This window comes from Vidua macroura, chromosome 25, assembly GCF_024509145.1.
Source record: "Vidua macroura isolate BioBank_ID:100142 chromosome 25, ASM2450914v1, whole genome shotgun sequence".
NCBI lineage: Eukaryota > Metazoa > Chordata > Aves > Passeriformes > Viduidae > Vidua > Vidua macroura.
The window spans coordinates 2,983,399-3,001,766 of NC_071595.1; the positions used below are offsets into that span (position 1 = coordinate 2,983,399).

General features: G+C 48.8%; 1 protein-coding gene across 5 annotated transcripts in view; it reads left to right on the forward strand.

The window, feature by feature from the left end:
• The window catches only part of MAN1C1 (mannosidase alpha class 1C member 1), a 55,199-nt gene that overhangs the window by 13,338 nt on the left and 23,493 nt on the right, over window positions 1-18,368 (forward strand). For all 5 annotated transcript variants that reach the window (XM_053998614.1, XM_053998613.1, XM_053998616.1 and 2 more), the window contains one exon: window positions 6,432-6,528. In XM_053998614.1, coding sequence (XP_053854589.1) covers window positions 6,432-6,528 — 97 coding nt within the window. The remainder of the gene's footprint in view (window positions 1-6,431; window positions 6,529-18,368) is intronic.

Consider the following 18,368-nt stretch of genomic DNA (forward strand, 5'->3'; position numbering starts at 1 on the left):
TTTTCCCCCCTCTTGACACGGTTAAATCTAGTTGCATTAGGAATTTAATTAGGTGTTAGTTTAATTGTGGTTTGAGCTGTTTTCTCCCATTCAGCTTTCCTAGCAGGGACTGAGTCAGGGAGACTCTTGAGTTCTATTTCTGTCCTTGCCACTGACACTGACAACCTTGGCCTGCTCTGTGCTGGGCTTTTTTCTGTCCTCCCAGTGCTGCTAGTCCTCCTTTTCCCTGATTGTGGTGGGCAGGGAGTGCTTGGCTCTGCAGGTCTGTGCTGGAGAACTCACCATGGCCTGGCTGCCTGGGAACAGCAAGGAGAGCTTAAAACTTTTTTTTTTGCATTGTGACTCGCTGGAAGGTGATTTCTTCTGACTTCCTAAAGAATTCCCCCATTGTTCCAGTGATGGAGATCAGTTTTCTGAGCAATGTCTTTGGCTGTTGTGCAAGAGAGGGTGAGCTGTGGTAGCAGCTGATGGCAGAAAAATCCACCCATGCAGCTTTGAGAAGGAGCTGCCAGGAGTTTACCAGAAAGAAATTGAAGCAAAGCCCCACTCACCTGTTGCTGGAATTGCTCTGTTACATTTACTTCCAGATAAAGCTGCCTGTAGCAAGCAATTCCTCTAGCTGCCAGCTCCCACTGAGCTCTCAGCTGATGTGTTTGCAGGCAGGAGCTGACAGGGATAGAAATTTTGGGTGAGAATCCTCCAGGAAGAGTGGAGCCCCAGAGAGGGGTTCTGAGGCCAGGCTGCTGCTTTAGGTGTGGAAAACGAGCCTTTATCTTGGGTTTAAGGAAAACCTGAGCAGAACAGGGGCAAGTGTCAGAAAGGTGAGGCTTTCCTGAGCTTTGGGGGTCATTCCAAAGGGTGTGTTTGGAGAAATCTGCTTCTGAGGGAGCTGGTTGGTGACAGGAGCCAGCCCTGTGCTGTCTGGGAGGCCAGTCAGCCTGGAAAGAGTGACATGCCAGTGCTCCAGGGACACCTTCCTCTACCCCAGGCTGCCCCAAGCCCTGTCCACCCTGGCCTTGGGCACTGCCAGGGATTGCAGGGGCCACAGCTGCTTTGGGCACCCTAATGGACCAAGTGAGCTCAGGCTCACAGTGTCCAGTGCACCCTGGGCATTGCTATGTCCACTGCACTCTGGATATTTCTGTGTCCAGTGCACCCTGGGCATTGCTGTGTCCGATGAACTCTGGATATTTCTGTGTCCAGTGCACCCTGGGCATTGCTGTGTCCAATGAACTCTGGACATTGCTGTGTCCAGGGCACCCTGGACATTGCTGTGTCCAGTGCACCCTGGGCATTGCTGTGTCCAATGAACTCTGGATATTTCTGTGTCCAGTGCACCCTGGGCATTGCTGTGTCCAGTGCACCCTGGGCATTGCTGTGTCCAGTGCACCCTGGGCATTGCTGTGTCCAATGAACTCTGGATATTTCTGTGTCCAGTGCACCCTGGGCATTGCTGTGTCCAGTGCACCCTGGGTGTTTCCACCCTGCCCAGTCTCTGGGAGGAAAGGGGTGAGTGTGTTTTAGCTTCTGGCAGCAGTGGAAGCTGCCCAGAGGATATCAGAGTCACCAGTGGAGAGGAAATAGCTGGAGCTGGGTTTGGGCTTGTGCTCTCCTGGTGACAGGCTCAGGTTTTACCCCTTTGCCATCAGTTGAAAGGATGAGTTTGATTTGAAGTGGGAGGAGAGAGGGGATGTTGGATGAACACGTCCCAAGGTGCTGGCAGCGTTCGAAGGCCCATTAAGTGGAAATCTCTGCAGTTCCCTGAGTGCTCCATTCCAGCAGGAGGGAACATGGCTGCTGGAAAACAGGCAGGTTAGCCAGCGTGCCTTTCAATTGCTGGAGCTCCTGTTGGGATCTATTGGATTTCCTGTAATCTTTAATTATAAAGTGTAATTACTTCAGGATGGATTCTCAGCGTTGGTGTCCATCTGTGGGAGTTGCTTGGTAACATCCCTGGAGCTGCAGCTCCTCCTGCTCTGCACTTCCAGGCTTTTAAAGCCAGTCAGAGGAAGGCTCTGGATATCAGTGTCTGCCTAAATGGAACATCTCCATCCACTGGGGTGAGCACACCGCCTTTTTGTTATAATTTTGCTGTTACATAAAAGCATTACCGGGGACACAGGCCCAGAGAAGTAACCTGAGAAGTTGCTCAGCTTTCTATTAAAGGTTTTCAAATGAATTCCAGCCTTTTTATAGCATTCTGCCCTGCTGTTTGCCTGGATATTTTTATCTCCATGTGATAATACTAAAGGCAGCAACACAAAATAAACATGATGCTGTTTCATTGCCTTTTCTGCAGATCCTGAATTATACAGGTTTATGCAAGTCTGATAAGGGAAAAATACATCCATTATTCTAAACAGAAATGAGTTATCCCAATGTGTTCAGGCTGACTTCTCCCTGCAAGACTGACAGTTCCTCTTTTTCTTTCTTTCTTCTCATCTGGCAAATTACGTTTTATACAGCAGGGGAAAATAAATGGCATTATTGCAGCTTAAAGACCCAAAGTGGAACAGAGCTACTGTGGGGCAGCAAGGAGGTTAAAGGTGGGGAAGAACTGGTCCTACTTTGGAAACTGACAGCACAAAGAATCTGCTTCCAGCTGCAGGAAAAGGAAGAGAGGTGGGGAAAAAACATGTTAAGAATACAATGGAAAAAGAAATATTGCAATTACACTCAGCCCCTGCCCTCCTCTTTTTTTTTTAACCCAAACTGGAAAATTCTTTGATATTTTATCGTGAAATATGTGAAGGGAAGTTGAAGGAAGGAGGCTAAAGAGCCAGGGAAGTTGTTATCTTGTGAAGATAATGGCATTGTGTAGTGTTCCTTGGAAGTGCTTGAAAGGGGCTGATTGGTTGGTATATTTAGATTTCATCTTTTAAGCATTTACTAATTATCCGAGCCTAGATGGATAAAACTAATCAAATAGCTGTTTGGGAATGCTCTGCCTTTGGAAATCTTCCCTGTTAACAAAAGGATGGCAAGTGATGGTGGGGGGAGCTTTTTCTTCTTTTTTTCCCCTCTCATCTCTCTGCTTTTTGCAAGTCCACAAACCCAGAGATTTGGAGTGGTTTAGTTACTAAATGTGCTAAAGATTTGCACACCTCTTCAAAGTGAAAACACTTTCTTGGTCAAGTTTTTATCCCAAGACCTGTTTCCTCATTACGTAGATCACAGCATCCTCTAAATGCTTCTTGTTCTGCTGCTGCCTCTGTGAAACACAAATGGGCTTGAAAGCCAGGTCCTTTTTGGGTTTGGATGGAGTAAAGCACAGGAAAAGATAGGGATCTAAATGGTGAAAATGATAGTGCAGGGTTTCAGAGTTCAGTTTTGTAATTTCTAGCTGATTTTAATATAGACTTGTCTGGCTGGGCAGCTGAAACTCCCCAAAGTAACAAGTGACTTACAGGTGAAAGGAAAGAAAGAGCAATGTGACAAATTAAGTTATAAATTTGGAAGTCTCTGCTATAAATCAGTTGAGACCCAGAGTGCTTAGAATACCAGGCCCAAATAGATAATTGTCTGTTAGGTGGCAGATGGCTCACTGGTGAGAACAAAATGTGAAATTATGGATCTATTTCCATAATTTTTGTGGTTTCGGTGCCATTTTTCAAATGCAAAATGGCACAATGTTAACACTGATGTATTGTGATGTGACAGGGCTGGAATCCATAAAATATTCACTTCTAATACTGGTGGCTCATCAGAAATGAGCCTGGAACACCTCACCACACACATTCCCCTCCCTCCTGCACCTCCATCCCTTCCCTTCCAGCCTGGAATTTGGAATCTCTGCTCAGAGGAGGCTGCTGTGAATGTGGAGCCCCCACTTTCAGGACCTTGCTGCATCCCTTCAGTGGTTTGGAAGCTGAGGTGCTAAATTTGGGCTGGAGAGGCAGCTGCAGGGAGCCAGAACGGGCAGAGCAGTGCAGATGCTTTTTTGGCTCTTCAACTTTTCCAGTTGCTGCTTTTTGGAGCCGTCAGTGGAGAGAGGCAAGCTCTGGGATGCTGGGAGATGAAAAGCTGCCACGTTCTGCACGCTGCCTCCCAGATCTGCAGGGTTTGAAGGCAGCCAGCACAGCGTGCTTCACCTAAAGGGAGCCTGGCAGCTCGGTGAGGCAGCACTGCCATCCCCCGATGATCAGCTCAGGGCTGAACAGAGGCAGAGTGTGGGACAGAAATCTTGTGGTGGGGAACTTTGTGACAAAGGCAGCTGAAATGGCTGGAGAGGCAGATGAGGGATGGCTCCATCAGAGCCCTGGGGCACTTTGGGGAGCCTCAGGCTGTCCCTCCTTGCTGAGGAGACAGGAGAAGAGGAGGTTTTGCCTGTGGGAGATGTGGCTGTTGGAGGCTGAAGGAAGCCCGGGTGGTTTTCCATGCCCTCCCTGGGATGGGGTGTCTGCAGACTCTGGGTCCCAGGGTGAGCGTGGCTGGGCTCACCCTGCACCTTCTGCAGTGGAGGGGTTAAAGAAGTTGAGGGAAGGAAGTAACTTAAAATTTCATACTCAGCTTAAAATGAGGCTGACTCAGAATTACAGCGTTAGGAGTTCTAGGGAACAGAACAGAATCATTTCCACATCCTCTGCGTGTCCAGGCTCCCCGTGTGCCAGGAGGGTGGGTCCCCCTTCCTCAGCTCTGATTGAGAGGAGAGAGGAGCCCAGGAGATGCCTGGCTGTTTCCCTTTGGTGCAGCAGCCCTGCTGCTCGCTGTGGGAATGCTGCCTTGACAAACACCATCCTTCCTGCTGCCAGCTCCAGGAACAAGTTCTGACACATGAAACTGCTCTGCATCGCCCAGAGAGAGGCCAGAGCTCCTCAAAGATTCACCCTGGTATGTTCATGGAGAATGAGAACTTCCCATTTAGAACCTGCTGCCACTGGAAAAAAAAAAAAAAAAAAAAAAAAAAAGAAATTTGGCAAAAATAAAGTGAACACCCCAAGTCATATGACTGGGGCATGTTTGAGTGCATTTTGTGGAGGGGTTCTACCCCCTCCCTGGGTCATTATTTGGTTTCCTCAGCAGAGCTCTCCACTGACTAATTCATCCCACACTGAGTTTTTAAAGCCCAAATTGGCTTTGTTTGTCCAACGTTCCATCTCCTGGTGGTGTTGGAGCCTGAGTGTTAACAATCAGTTCAGCAAATGTTTATCCTCCTCCATCTGAACAGCTCCAGGAAACTTTACTTTGGAAGCTTGATGTTTAAAAAGGAGGGGGAATCTGGGGAAGTGGCTTTTTGCTAATTAAGGAGGATACTGCCAGGGGCTTGTGATGTTGGGTTTGTGAAACACACAGCTGGAGGGAAGAGTAAGAGCTGAGATGACAGGAGGAATTTCAGACCAAAGTAATCTGCTGGTTCTGATCCTGAAACAGAACGGCCAGTGCTGCTGCAGACACGAGACGCGAGTGCTCTGTGGAGGAAGGATTGTGTTTAAACTGTCATTTTCCCTCAAAAGTCTGGTCTGAGGGAAGCGTTTCAGACTTCTCTTACCTTTGTTGGAGAACGTGGTTGATTCTCTGAAGCCCCTTCTTCCCCTTTGTTATCTTTTTTGCCAGGGATTGAATCAAAGGATGTTCAGGTCAGTGCGATGCTGGGGCTGGAACTGCTCAGAGCCAGGCTGGAGGGGGTGGAAAAGGCAACTTTATTTAAGGCACTCCTTGGAAGCTGGCAAGTCCCAGTCTCTCCCAGGTGAAGAAAGGACACTTGCATGTTTAATTTTTCCTCCCAGAGGGGCAGGAGGACAGAAAAAGCTGTGCTGGGATGTGTGTGTGTGTGTGTGTGTGTGTTGGAACTTGCACAAGCACTGCCCCGCAGCCCTCAGGGGAAGGTCAGGGTGCTGGGCCCGAGCAGGACAGCTCAAACATCCCAGAAGGAATTGTTTAAGTTGGAAGGGGTTGCTCAGAAATCACCCAGCTCCTGGGCAGAGCTCTCTGAAGAAAGCACTGTGGAGTTTTGATAGAGATAACAAAATGTCATGGATTTGGTCTTTGTGAATATATTCTGTCAATTAACAGAATGAAGAGCTCTGTGCAGTCCCTAAGATCAGTTTCTCCCTGTACTTATGGACAGATCAGCTTTGGCCTTACCTTCTCAGCCCATTTTAACAACCATTCTGAAATACTGCTGCTCTCTGAAAAAGGTTGGAAATTCAGAGATGGAGACAGCTTGCTACAAATCCCACGTGGTTTGCAGGGCCAAGGTGCAACGTGGGGTTTTGGTGGGAGATGTGCCAGGTTCTTCACCAGAAATGATGAGCTGGAGACTTACCCAGCCTCTGGATGCAGCCCCGTTTCTCGTGTTCAGTGGAAATGAAGATTTTGTAATTAACAGGCTATGGGTTTAGCAGCAAGTGGGAAACTGCCATGGATTCCCAGAGTTCAGGTATGGAAATTCTCACTTCTGCTGACTGTTTCCATTGCCTTTCCCCCCCCAGATGATGAAGTTTGCCTGGGATAACTACAAGCAGTATGCCCTGGGGAAGAACGAGCTGCGCCCACTGACCAAGAACGGCCACATTGGGAACATGTTTGGTGAGTGGGGCTCAGCTGGCTGCACTTTCACTTCTTCTGAGGCTTGGAGGGCACATGCCCAGGGCAGCTCCTCTCTCTGCAGGGCAGGGAGGGGTCTGTCTCAGCTTTGATCTTGCTGTTGGGGAGATGCAAGGCTTTGAATCCATGTGCTGTGCATGTCCCAGGGCTGGGAGCCTCATCCCTTCAGGCACCTCTCTGTGCAGAGCCAGCACCAAATGTGCTTGGGAGCAGTGCTAAAATGAAAGTGTCTTTATTAAAACATGAAGCCAGCCCAGAGCTGACAATGCTGCTATTTGTCTGAGCTTGTAGGCTTCAGGACCTGACCAAATTGAGCATTTTCTCTCTCATTTCTCCACTGTTGAGCAAGATGTGAATTCCATGAAATATTGAGTGAATCAATATTAAAAGCTCTTTATACCCTGTGCTAACTGGCTTGTATAATTTTACTCTTTAGCAGATTACCTTTATTTATGTGAGCCACTTTCAGTGCTATTCCCCTGCTCATTCTGTTGGGATACTTGTTGTGGGTTTGGGGTGTTTGTTGGCTTCTGGGGATATAAATTGTCTTTTTGCTGCTCTGCACTCAGAGCAGTTCCCTGCTCTGCCCCCTGAGCCCCTGTCTGTGCCATGAGGAGCCCTTCCTTTCCCTTCCCTTCCCATCCCTGGGAATTCCTGCTGTGCAGAGGGCTCCAGGCTGCTTTCAAAAGGATGTGTGTGCAGAGATTATCTCCTGGAGTTCTCACCCAGGTTGGGGCAGAGCAGAGTTCCTCCGTGGGCCCGTTACCCCAAGCTGATTTCCTCAGTGCAGAGGGTGGCACTGAGGGTTTGGAGAACACTCCCATCCTGTTTTGCACTCTGTAGGTGTCCAGGTCCTTCTCCACATCAGCTCCAGGACCCAAGGGGGAGCTTTCAACCTGTGGAGATCTGCTTTGTGTGGACCCCAACCCTAATCCTGCTCAGCTTTGGGGGCTGACATGTGGGGAAGGGAAGTGTGAAGGTGGAAATGGCATCAGGTGTCTCTGACACCATCAGCCTGGAGAAGAGAGGGTTTGGGGTGACCTAATTGTGGCCTTCCAGGACCTGAAGGGAGGACAAGAAAGATGGAGAGACCGTTTATGAGGGACAGGAGTGGCTTCAAAGTGACAGAGGACAGGCTTAGATGGGATATTAGAGACAGGTTCTTTGCTGTGGGGGTGGTGAGGCCACATCTGACTCACAGCTGGCTGTGCAGGGCTGGGCTCCAAGGAAGCCCCATTAACCCTTGTGGAGGGTCAGGGAAGGAGGTTTGGCATTGTCACAGGCTGGGTGTGAGCAGCCACCCCCCTGCCCAGCCCCTCTCTGCCAGGGGCACTGATTTGGGTGGGTTTGCCTTTGCTTTGCTCTTTCAACCCCCTCCAGCAGCAGCCAGGTTCTTTACTTGAGAATTTGCATGGGGTTCAGAGCAAGCTGAAGCATTTTGCAGCTCTTCCACTCTGGCAAGCTTGTCAAAATTCCTCAAGGAGTGTGCCAGTAAACAGACAAAAATATTGAAAGCTTTAAAATGCATTTATCATGCTAAAACAATTGACAGTACTTATGCTTGTTTGCAGTGTGCCTGTGAGCACTCTCAAGAAAAATGCTTTGGAGCATGAGGATTTGCAGACAATTGCAGAAAAGCAGCTACATGGTGCATTTCAGCCTTTTATTGGGCTTTTCCTCCTCCTAACTATCCTAACTCTGAGAAACAAGGGCAGGGCACTGTGGCCCTGCACTGCTGCCCATTCCCCCTCCTGTCACATCAAGTGGCTTTTTATCCCAAACTCCAGATGGAAAGGAGGCAAACTGGGTGCTCTCCAGGCTGGAAATGTCAATATTAAGCTGAGATTTCTCTGCAGCTGCTTCCACGTGGGAGGGGAGGAACCTCTTTGGGGCTGTTTTCGAGTGTGTTTGCATGCATGGGAAGCAATCAAGTTCCTGAAGGGTGATATATTTTGCTGTCGTGGATGTGCTGCTGCTCACTTGGAGCCTCCAGTTTGGCAGCCTCAGCCTGGGGGGAGCTGCTCTGCATCAAATATTGCCTCTAGTCCAAGTAGAAATAAAAATGAATTCTGCTCCTACAGAGTGTCCTGCTTCTCCTGACAGCCAGGAGAGAGCATCCCTCCCCACATTCCTGCCCAGGTAGGAAAACTTGGATCCCCAGCCCCATGAATCTTTCCAGAGATCCAACTTTGCCACTTCCCAGGTGTTTTCCAGCATTCCCCCTCTCCTGGAATTTGATCTGGAGACCTGGTCTCACCTTCCTACTGGTGCTTGGTGTTCTCCAGCTCCTGTTTTTCTCATCAAGCCTCTCCCACGTTTCTGGACCGAGTTTATTTGCACAGAACTCCTGTGATTGCTGTCATTTACAATCACTGCAGCTCGAGAGCCCTTTCCTTAAACCCACAAGCTGTGCTCCTTTCATCAGCATTAATTATTCATCAGTGATGCTTGTGATAAGAAGTGCCAGGCTGAACAGCTCAGCCCGTGCCCTCCAGTGGGGTAAACATGGTTTAGACTTTCAGATGTGGGATGATTTCCCTGGAAATGGTGCCATGGGAGTGGGCACAGTGCCCCACAGAGAGTGGGGGGATGATCTCTGCTGGAACAAACCCCACATCACGAGGTTCCAGGGGCTCCAGATGCTCCTAAAGGTTGCACAGCTGGGGGGGTTCAGGGTTGTCTGCAGGATTTCCCAAGGAAAAGCTGCAGAGGGCCAGGCACTGACCAAAGCAGGCCCCAAAGAGCTGGTTTAGGAACGTTTAAGGAAAATGGCACAGCTGAGCTTGTGGCTGGGGTGAGACTGGAGCTCTGCAGGTACAAATTCTGCTCCCAGTGCTGGTGCAGTTATTCTAACCCTTCTCAACCACCTCAGCACTGCTGCCTTGGGTGCTGTAAGGATTAAAATTCACTGATGTTTGCAAACGTTGGCTCCCTGGGAGCAGGGCTGCTGGAGAGGGCAGCAACTCTGCGTGTCACAGCCCCTGAAATGCACCTGTCACCGTGAGCTCCAGAGCACTGGATTATTATTCTGCCCGCTCCCCAGCTCTGTCAGAGCCACTTATTTTTCTGACAAAATGTTTTTAAAATCCTGATAGCTTTACAGAGCTTCTGTAGCTACGGGAGAGTGAGCTGGCATCTCGTTCTGCTCGTGCATCAGCTGAATTGTCAGTTACATTTTGATTGCACAGTCTTTTAACAATGATAAGGTGAGAAGCCTGATTTTCAGATATCTCTTGAAGTGTGCAGTGCTGGCAGCAGAAGAATCTTTCTTTGACTTATACCCTGAGCCAATTTGCTCTGAAATCAGTGACAGCAAGTAAATATGGAACCCTGCTGTGCTGTTAGGCGTTTATCACCACCTTAAATGCACGTTGGTTTATTAATTTTAGTTTAAAAATAGCAAGCCTTAACCAGGTTTCTCCCCTTTTTTCCCTCTTTCCCCACTCGATATCATGCCTGAAATCATGAATTGCCTCGTTGCAGCCATTGCTCCTCTCAGCATATGCTGAATTTCTGCAGCGTGGTGAGGCTGTATCGCTTCAGCTGGTGGCACTCCAAGTGACAAACTGTCACAGCCAGGACACTGCCAGGTCAGCAGGAGTGGGTGGCACAGCTCTGCCAGCAGGCTGAAAGGACAGCAGGTGTTTGCACCTCATCCTGCAGCAGGGCTCTCGTGTTGCTGCACATTTGATTGCCTGGTGACAGGGCCCAGGGTGAAGAAATTCCTGGAAAATCCGTGGCTGTGTTTGTGTGCTGGGCTCAGACTTTGGCCTGAGCTGTTTGCTTTGAGGACAGGAGGTCACTGGCCTCAGCTGCCTGGAAATGGTGCTGGTTTGGCTCTAAGGATAAAAAAAGATGATGAAATGGCTGGGGGAGAAAAGCAGTGACCACAGGAATATATCCAGTGAGGCCTCTGGAAAGGACACCACTGATTGTCCTGAGCTCCAGACCCTTCAGGTTGTTCTGCCTGGAAAATCCCACCGGACTTTGTCACTGCCCTGTGGCACTGTGACCTGCCAGGCTCAGATCTGGATGGAGATTCCAGGAATCCCACTGGAAATTCCAGGAATCCCCAGTGGATTTAACACCCCCAAGCTCCTGGGACAGCAGCTTTTAGCAGCAGCTGCTCTGGGGCTGCCAGCTCAGGTGCTGGACCCCAAAATCTCCACATTCCAGGGTTAGTGCACCCATCTGAGCCAAACATTTCCCAAAGATCTGCTTCCTGCATCCAGGATTTAGCAGGCAGCAAACAGAGCCAGCTCAATTAGAAGCAACAGGAGTTGGTCTGTGAATATATAACAGAGGAGAGATAATTGAATGAAAATATTAATTCAGCAATATCCCAGCTACCAGAAGAGAAATGGGAACCTCCAATTGTGCAATCACTTACTGCACCTTTTCTCTTCTGTCTCTGGGTCTCTTTCCCTGTGATCACAAAATTGCAAAACCCTGGAGAGTCCTTTTATGTGATTAAAATAATAATAATAATAACGGCTCTCTTAATTTCTATGCTGAATTATACCTGCTGCCTATTGCACATGACATTGGATGCTTGGCTCCATGGGCTCTTTAAAGAGAAAAATACCTTGTAATGAAGATGTTGCTGGAACTCTGTTGCTCCCTGGCATCATCATCTTTTTTGTCTTTTTCATGTATAATGTTCCCCAGATGAATAATTTTCAGGAGAGCATTCTGAGTTGACTTTGGCTTTTGATGTCAGTGAAATCTGCAGCAACAAACTTATTTCCTGGCAGCAGGAAGCCGGGAATCGGGATGTCCTCCAACTCCCAAACTCACTGGAGTCTGGCTGTGTGTTGGAGCTGACATTAATCCCTGTTGTGGGGTTTTTTTCCCTCTTTTGAGATCATTCCAAAGCTAATTAATCCTTCAGGAGATCTGTCCCCACTCCAGTCTCACCTTGCGTCCTGCTGGCAGTGGTGGCTCAAACATCAGGGCTTTGCTGGATCCTAAACCCCCTCTAAACAGGGGTTTAAGCTGATTACAGTGGCTCAGCTGACTTCTCAGCTTGAAATATTCATTTAAAAAGTTTAAACAGAAAAAAAAAAAAAAAACAGTGTCTCACAGAGTGGCCTCCAGCCCTCCTCAAACCCTGTCTCTGTGGCTGGGCAGGGCAGTGACTGTTGAAAAAATGTCATTTGAACAGAGTGGGTTCATCTTGGATTTACATCTTAGCAGAGCAGTGAAGTCAGAAAGGAGAAGGGGGTGGAGAAGCTGGGATGTGAGAGCCCAGGCTGGGGGACTGGGCACTATGGACACCACAGCCTGTCCTGGACGAGCTCCACGTTATCTCCATGTGACCCCATTCATCATCCCAGCTTCCTCAGCAGCTTCCTGAACCTTCCACTGACCCCAAACTGAGTCTGGAGCTTAATGAGGCCTGGAAGTAGCAGAGGGTGCCTTGGGATTTGTCAGAAGTGCTTCGTGCAGCAAAACGGGGGAGAAGGAAACAAAACAAGAAACAGAAGAACAGCCATTAGAGTAGCAAATGGGAGCAGGAAAAGGCAGAAAATTGCGTTGAGCTGGGAGTAGAGAGGGTTCTGTGGGGCCTCTGCGGGCTGCTGAGAGAGGAACAGGCAGAGATGAGGAGGAAGCCACACGTGAGCAGCCCCGTGGCACAGCACACGGGGAACAATCAGGCTGGAGCTATTTTTTAATCCTTTTTTCAGGCTCTGGGTGTATTTTAAAACACAGTGAGCTCGTCTTTAAGATTTTTCCTTCTTTCCTTTTAATATTTTCTTTAAGCACCCCATTATGGATGTTGCCTGTGCCTCATTCTGGACACTAATTATGCGGAAATAATTGTCTAATCTTCAGAGATATTGAGCGTGTGATTAAAAGGCAGCCAGCTGAGAGTGGGTGGAGTTGGACTGCTCACAGATCCAGCTCTGGATTAGGAGGCTTTGGTGGCAGCTCCACAGCAAAAGCTGAGTTGGAGGCTTGGCACTTCCAGCTGGTTTGAACAAACATCCGGCACCCGCTCCAGGGAGCTGGGCACAGCTTGGGAATCACTGGGAGCATGGGGCTGGAGGGGATGGGATGGGATGGGATCAGTGGGATGGCATCGATGGGATGGGATGGGCTTTGAGGACCCTTCCCACGCAACCCGGTCTGGCATTCCCTAGGGAGGTAAATGCCACACCTGGGGCTCCTGACTGCCCTGCTTGGGCTGAAGGTGGCTTTTGGGAATGCTCAGGGCCAGGTGTCTTTGGCCACTGCTTGCAGTCAGATTCTTACCAGAATCACAGAATTAACCACAGAAAAGACCTTTAAATCCAAGCACTGACCCAGCACCACCCCTGTGTTCACCACTAACCCACATCCACACATTCCTGAGCACTTCCAGGGCTGGTGACTCCAGCACTTCCCTGAGCAGCCAGTTCCAATGCTTGATAACGCATTCAGGGAGGAAATCTTCCCACTATCCAACCTAAACCTCCCTTAGCACAGTTTGAGGCTGTTTCTTGTGCTGTCCCTGTTCCCTGGGAGCAGAGCCTGACCCACCTCTGGCTCCAGCTTAATTCCAGGAGGCGTTTGCAGCCACAGCCCCCCCTGCACTACCAGGAACTACATAAAATCCAGAGCAGGTTAAGAATATTTTAAAAATACACTTTTAGCTATGCCTTTTAATTTTGGAAGTATCTTGAGACTCGTGGGTTTCTTACCTTTATTCCTCTGTGTTTTAGCTTTCCCTTGTTTATTCAGAGGAGATGGAAACTGTACAGAAAAAAAGAAAAAAAAATTACTTTGGTTTTAACTCACTTGATTTCTACTCCTGAAACTTCTGAAGAGATTAAGCAGGTTCCAAACTGGCTTTGCTGTGTTGGATTTCACATTTAGAACTTAACTGCTTTATCACATCATTTTGTGCTGCTGCTGAGGTTTCTTTCAACCCTCATTATGTGTCTCATTGGATATTCATCTGGATTAGTGTTAGATTTTGACATTTTTCAATTCACCTCCAGGAGATCATATATCAAATGGGTCCTGCTACTGAATTTCTTCCTCTGTAATTTCTCCAGGTGCTTGTTTCTGATTTTTTTTTTCATCTCTGCTGCCTATTCGGGGGAGAGGAGTCCCTTATCTCACTTAATCAGTGGGTTTAACTTCCTCCCACAGGACTCAGCTTTCAGATTTGTCACTGCTCCGGGGCTGGCTCTGTGTGCTCAGAATGCTGGGGCAGGCATTTGTCACTGGAAGACCTTTGTGCTTTCACAAAGTGCTTCCTTTTAGCCTCCCAGGATTGCTCCTGTCTCTAGAGAGGATTTTTTTGGAAGTTCAAGGAAATCCCTCTGCCTTTACTTGAGGCATCAGTGTGAAACACAGCGAGGAATTTTTTTTGGACTGACTAAAATTGTTCATCCTTCTTGTGATGTTTTATTCCCAACACCACTTCTGCACCCTAACACACTTTATATGCAGCTCCAAAAGGGGAGGGGGGGAAAGGGGAGAAGTTCAGTGCAGAAAAATGAAAGTGTTTCAAGAAAAAGTTCTAAAGGCAGAGGTTGTTTCCTACTAATTTCAAAATACATAGAATTTACCTCTCAGGTATAAACCCAGGGTTAAGAACACAGTTCTAAGTTATTCCTGTTTCTCTCCACAGTGCTTTCCTCTGAACACAGGATTGCACTGGGGTGGTCTCCTCACAGAGCTGGGGGTGGGAAAACACAAACTGTGAGTTCTGAAGTGGGGGATCCCGGCGTTCAGGGATGGGTTTACAGCAGCCTCGATTGCTCTGGTTCATCTCCATTTCCAAGCTCCAGTCTGTGCTGGGTTCTGCCAGGAAGAGAGGGAATTCAGGAACAAAGAACCTGAGGATCAAGGTCTGCCTGTGCAGGAGTGCAGAGCTTTCATGGACTTCTCCTTCAGGCAGCTGGAAGTGGAAGTCACCTTTAGGCATTAAGATTGACACCTTTTGCCTAGGCTACAACATTCCTTCTCTCTTGGCAGGCTCCATCCTGGTTGCTGTGGGAACCAGCATTTTTAATTTCCTGACTTTTGTGTGCACATCCCAAATTGTAGCTGTGATGTTCTCTGTCACTAAGGGAGCTCTGGGGAAGGTTTGCAGGGGATGGAGCCATCAGGAAGCATTTCATGGAGCTCTTCCTTCCCTCAGGATCTCTCTGCTGCCTTGCCAGGGCATCTTCAGGAGGCTTTTTGGAGACCTGCAATTCGCACTCGTCCCAGGGAGCAGCAAAACACAAAAGCAGCAGCCAGGGGTCTTTTAGTGCTTCCCTTCCCCAGGCTGGAAGGTCCTGGCAGGCAGTTCTGCCTCAGTGCTTTAAAGCTGGTCCTGGTGCCTGACCCCTCTCTCCTGCAGAGCTCAGCTGCGACTCCTTGGCCTTTCTCTGGGGATGTGCTGAGTGCTTTTTACCCTCTTGTCCTTTGCAGCATCTCAAAAACGTTGTCAAGTTTCCTCCAGCCTTCTCCCCTGGAGGCTGAGCAGCCTCAGATCTACCCAGCTTTAATTGCAGGTCACATTCCTCCTGCTGAGCCCTCGCTTCCCCCTGGAACCTCCAAGTGCTGCTGCAAGGAGACTCTGTGCCCTTGCTTGTGTGAGACATCATTGCTCATCCTGGGCTGGGCTTTGCTCCTTTGCCCAACATTCCAACGTCCTGGTTTGAGCTGGAAATTGTTGATTTGAGCTGGAAATTGTTGATTTGAGCTGGAAATTGTTGATTTGAGCTGGAAATTGTTGATTTGAGCTGGAAATCGTTGTCCTGACCGTTGGAAATCCTTTGTTTGAGCTGGAAATCGTTGATTTGAGCTGGAAATCATTGGTCTGAGCTGGCAATCATTGATTTGAGCTGGAAATCGTTGATTTGAGCTGGAAATCATTGGTCTGAGCTGGAAATTCTTGGTCTGAGCTGCATTTCCTGGGCTGCAGCCTGGCCATGGTTTCCAGAGTGCTGCCTCACCATTTTTTTCCTTCTGCTTCATGGTTGGTTGTGCTTCCCCCGGGGCAGAACGCGCCGTGTGGCCTCACTGAATTGCATCCCGCTTGTTTCTGACTATTTTCCCAATTTGCTGAGATTATTTTGATGTCTAATCCTGTCAAGCAGCATACTGGAGAGCATTTGGAGGCTTTCAGCTGGGGTCTTGTTGGTGTGACTTTAACAATATGGGAGAGAAAGGGAAGAACACGGACAGATGGTCCCAAGTGATGGAGTTAGGTGGCTTAATGTGTTTGTGCTCATGGTAATGGACCATTTGCATTCTCCTGACCCACTGCATTCACAGAGAAAATGTGTTTAGATTCCTCCATCGATGATTATGAGGGTTCCAAGCTCAGCTCATGAGTTCCCAGCAGGTGGCCAGGCCCCATCCTGAACAGCACAATTAATCTATTGGTTCATTTTGAGGCAAATGGTGGTTTGGTTTCTTTATCTCTGAATTCTCTCCCACCTGGGCTGGTGTTAAGGGCCAGGTAATTTCTGGGAGGTGATGTTTGCTGGACTGGGCTGTGGATAAAACCACGACAGGGATGAGTGGTTTTACAGCCCCAGCTCTGCCTGTTCTACAGAGCCCATCCAGAGCAGATCAGGTCTGAGGGAAAATCACTGTCAGGAGTTCCAGGCTGTGCTGTCATAACACATCTGCCACTTTTTGGGAAGTGTATTTGAGAGGCAGAAGGGCACCTTCTTCTGATTGTTGTAATGAAGCATCTCCCCTTTGAATTCCGAGGTGAATTAGCAGCCTGTACTCATTAACTGCTACCTGTGGCTCTGGCAGAGCAGGATGATAGCTGCAGGTAGGAGTGTGTGTTTGTTTTAATGGGCCTGTCGGGACCCCTCACATTAAATGCTGCAGGTCCTCAAGGAGGTCTGTGGAGGAGCAATAAATTGAATATAATCAGATTACCTTTAACCACTCCAAAATTAATTTCAAACATCCAGAGCAGGGAGGCACCAGCAGTGGTTTTGCCCCAGCTGTTGTCTTGTGCTTAACCTCCTTGAACTGCTCCTCCCAGAAGTGCTCCTGGCTTGTCAAATGACCCATCTTTGTCAGAAGTAATTACCTCTGCCTCGCCAGCATCTGAGCCCCAAAAGCAGGAGGAAAGCTCTTTCCCAGGGGAGCATTTGAACGATTATCACTTCCAATTTCCTGCTGAGCTCTCCATGGCCCACAGAGCTGCCTGTGTGTCACGGGAGACAGATGGGAGGCACGTGGAGAGTGGATTTGCAGTGTCTCTGCTGTATCAGGGATTGTGCTGCCAGCCTTAGGCAAGCCTCCCCTCCTCCCCGACACTTTGGAACAGGAACGGTTTGATTTGAGCTCCAGGAGGTGTTGGAGTCATGCAGGGATGAACCAGAGCTGGTTGTTGGAGGATCACTAAACGTTGAAAGATGGTTGCAGGAACTGGGGAAAAGAGGATTAAACTGGGGAGTGCTGCCAAGTATTAAATATTTAAGAATCAGTTGGCAATAGGTGCTTATCATGTCTGCTCTCCCATTCCTCTGAAGGAAGTCACTTATCTGAGGGGCTGGTGCTGTGACAAGTGATTCATTTTTGTGCTGAGCACCTTTCTTCTCTTTTTTCCCCCAGTGCATAATAGGAATATTGCTAACCTGTTCCCCCAGACTCTGCCTCCTTTGCCACGTCCCCAGATGTGCCCAAGCTCTCTTTTGTGTCTCCCACCCATCACTGGTTCAGGGCAGAGCTGCCACTGCTGCTTCAGCTTGAACGATAGCCTTAGTTCTCCAGGGGAAATTGATATTTGAAAAACATGAGTGGTTTGTAATCCAAAAAAAGCCATTTCTTCCCCAGCTGGAACGCACTCTCTATTAAATTTGATCATAGCAGCCTAAAAGGCAGCACTTGAAGCTGCCTGTCTGCTGCCAGCTTTACCTGTGCAGCCCATATGCTGAGGCTGCTCCGTGGTGCAGGTGGAGCTGGGATTCATTAGCACTTCCCACAAACCTGGAAGATCTCTCCTGCTGACAGCAAAAAGCAGACTGACCTGTCCCAAATGTTTGGGTGATTTCCCTCACACTGTTGGGGTCAGCTTGTCAGGACCCCAAGAGTGTAAAAGTCCTCGTTCCCCAGCCCGCGCAGCCAAAGGAGGAGTCCGGAATGCGCCTGATGGCGTTTTCAAGGTTGTTTATTTCCCCTTATCTGTAACATTCTTTCTCTGACCTGCTGAGCTCTGTCCAGCAGGTCGGCCATGGCATTCTGTCTGCCCTCAGGGCAGTGATTACATTTTATATCAAAAGTTACCTATAGTCTGTTTACAATAACGTGCCAATAGCTATCATCTGTGTTGGGCAGTGTGTCTGTACCTGAAACCAATAGAAAAGTGTCACCATCACACGAAGACATGGAGGGCAAGAAGAAGGAGAAGAAGGCCAGGACGCGCCCAAATCCCTCCATCTTGTCCCCTTGAACCCCATTCTAAAATTCCCAAATTCTACTTTTCCACCCTGTGTTAATCGAAATATCACACTACTCAAACCCTTGTGGCTTGTAATTCCTTACACAAAGTAGGCAGCTTTTCCCACGGGCTAAAATGGAAGCCACAGGTGTTTTTGACTTCGTGCCAAGGTCTCCGAGCCCCCTGCCAGGGTCTCAAGTCAGCCAGGGCAGCCAGAGGGATGTCCTGGACTCTGACACCATGCCAGCCTTCAATGTTCCTTTGCTGTAGGTGGGAGGCTCAGCTCTCAGCGGGAGCTTTTGGGGCTCTGCTGCCTCTGGTGTGCCCTGGGCTCTGCTCCTTCCCAGCCACGTGCAGGGTTGGTTGCTCTGCTGTTCCTGAGCATCTTTTCAGGCAATGATCAGCCCTTTGACCTTTCCTTAGCTGGGGAGGT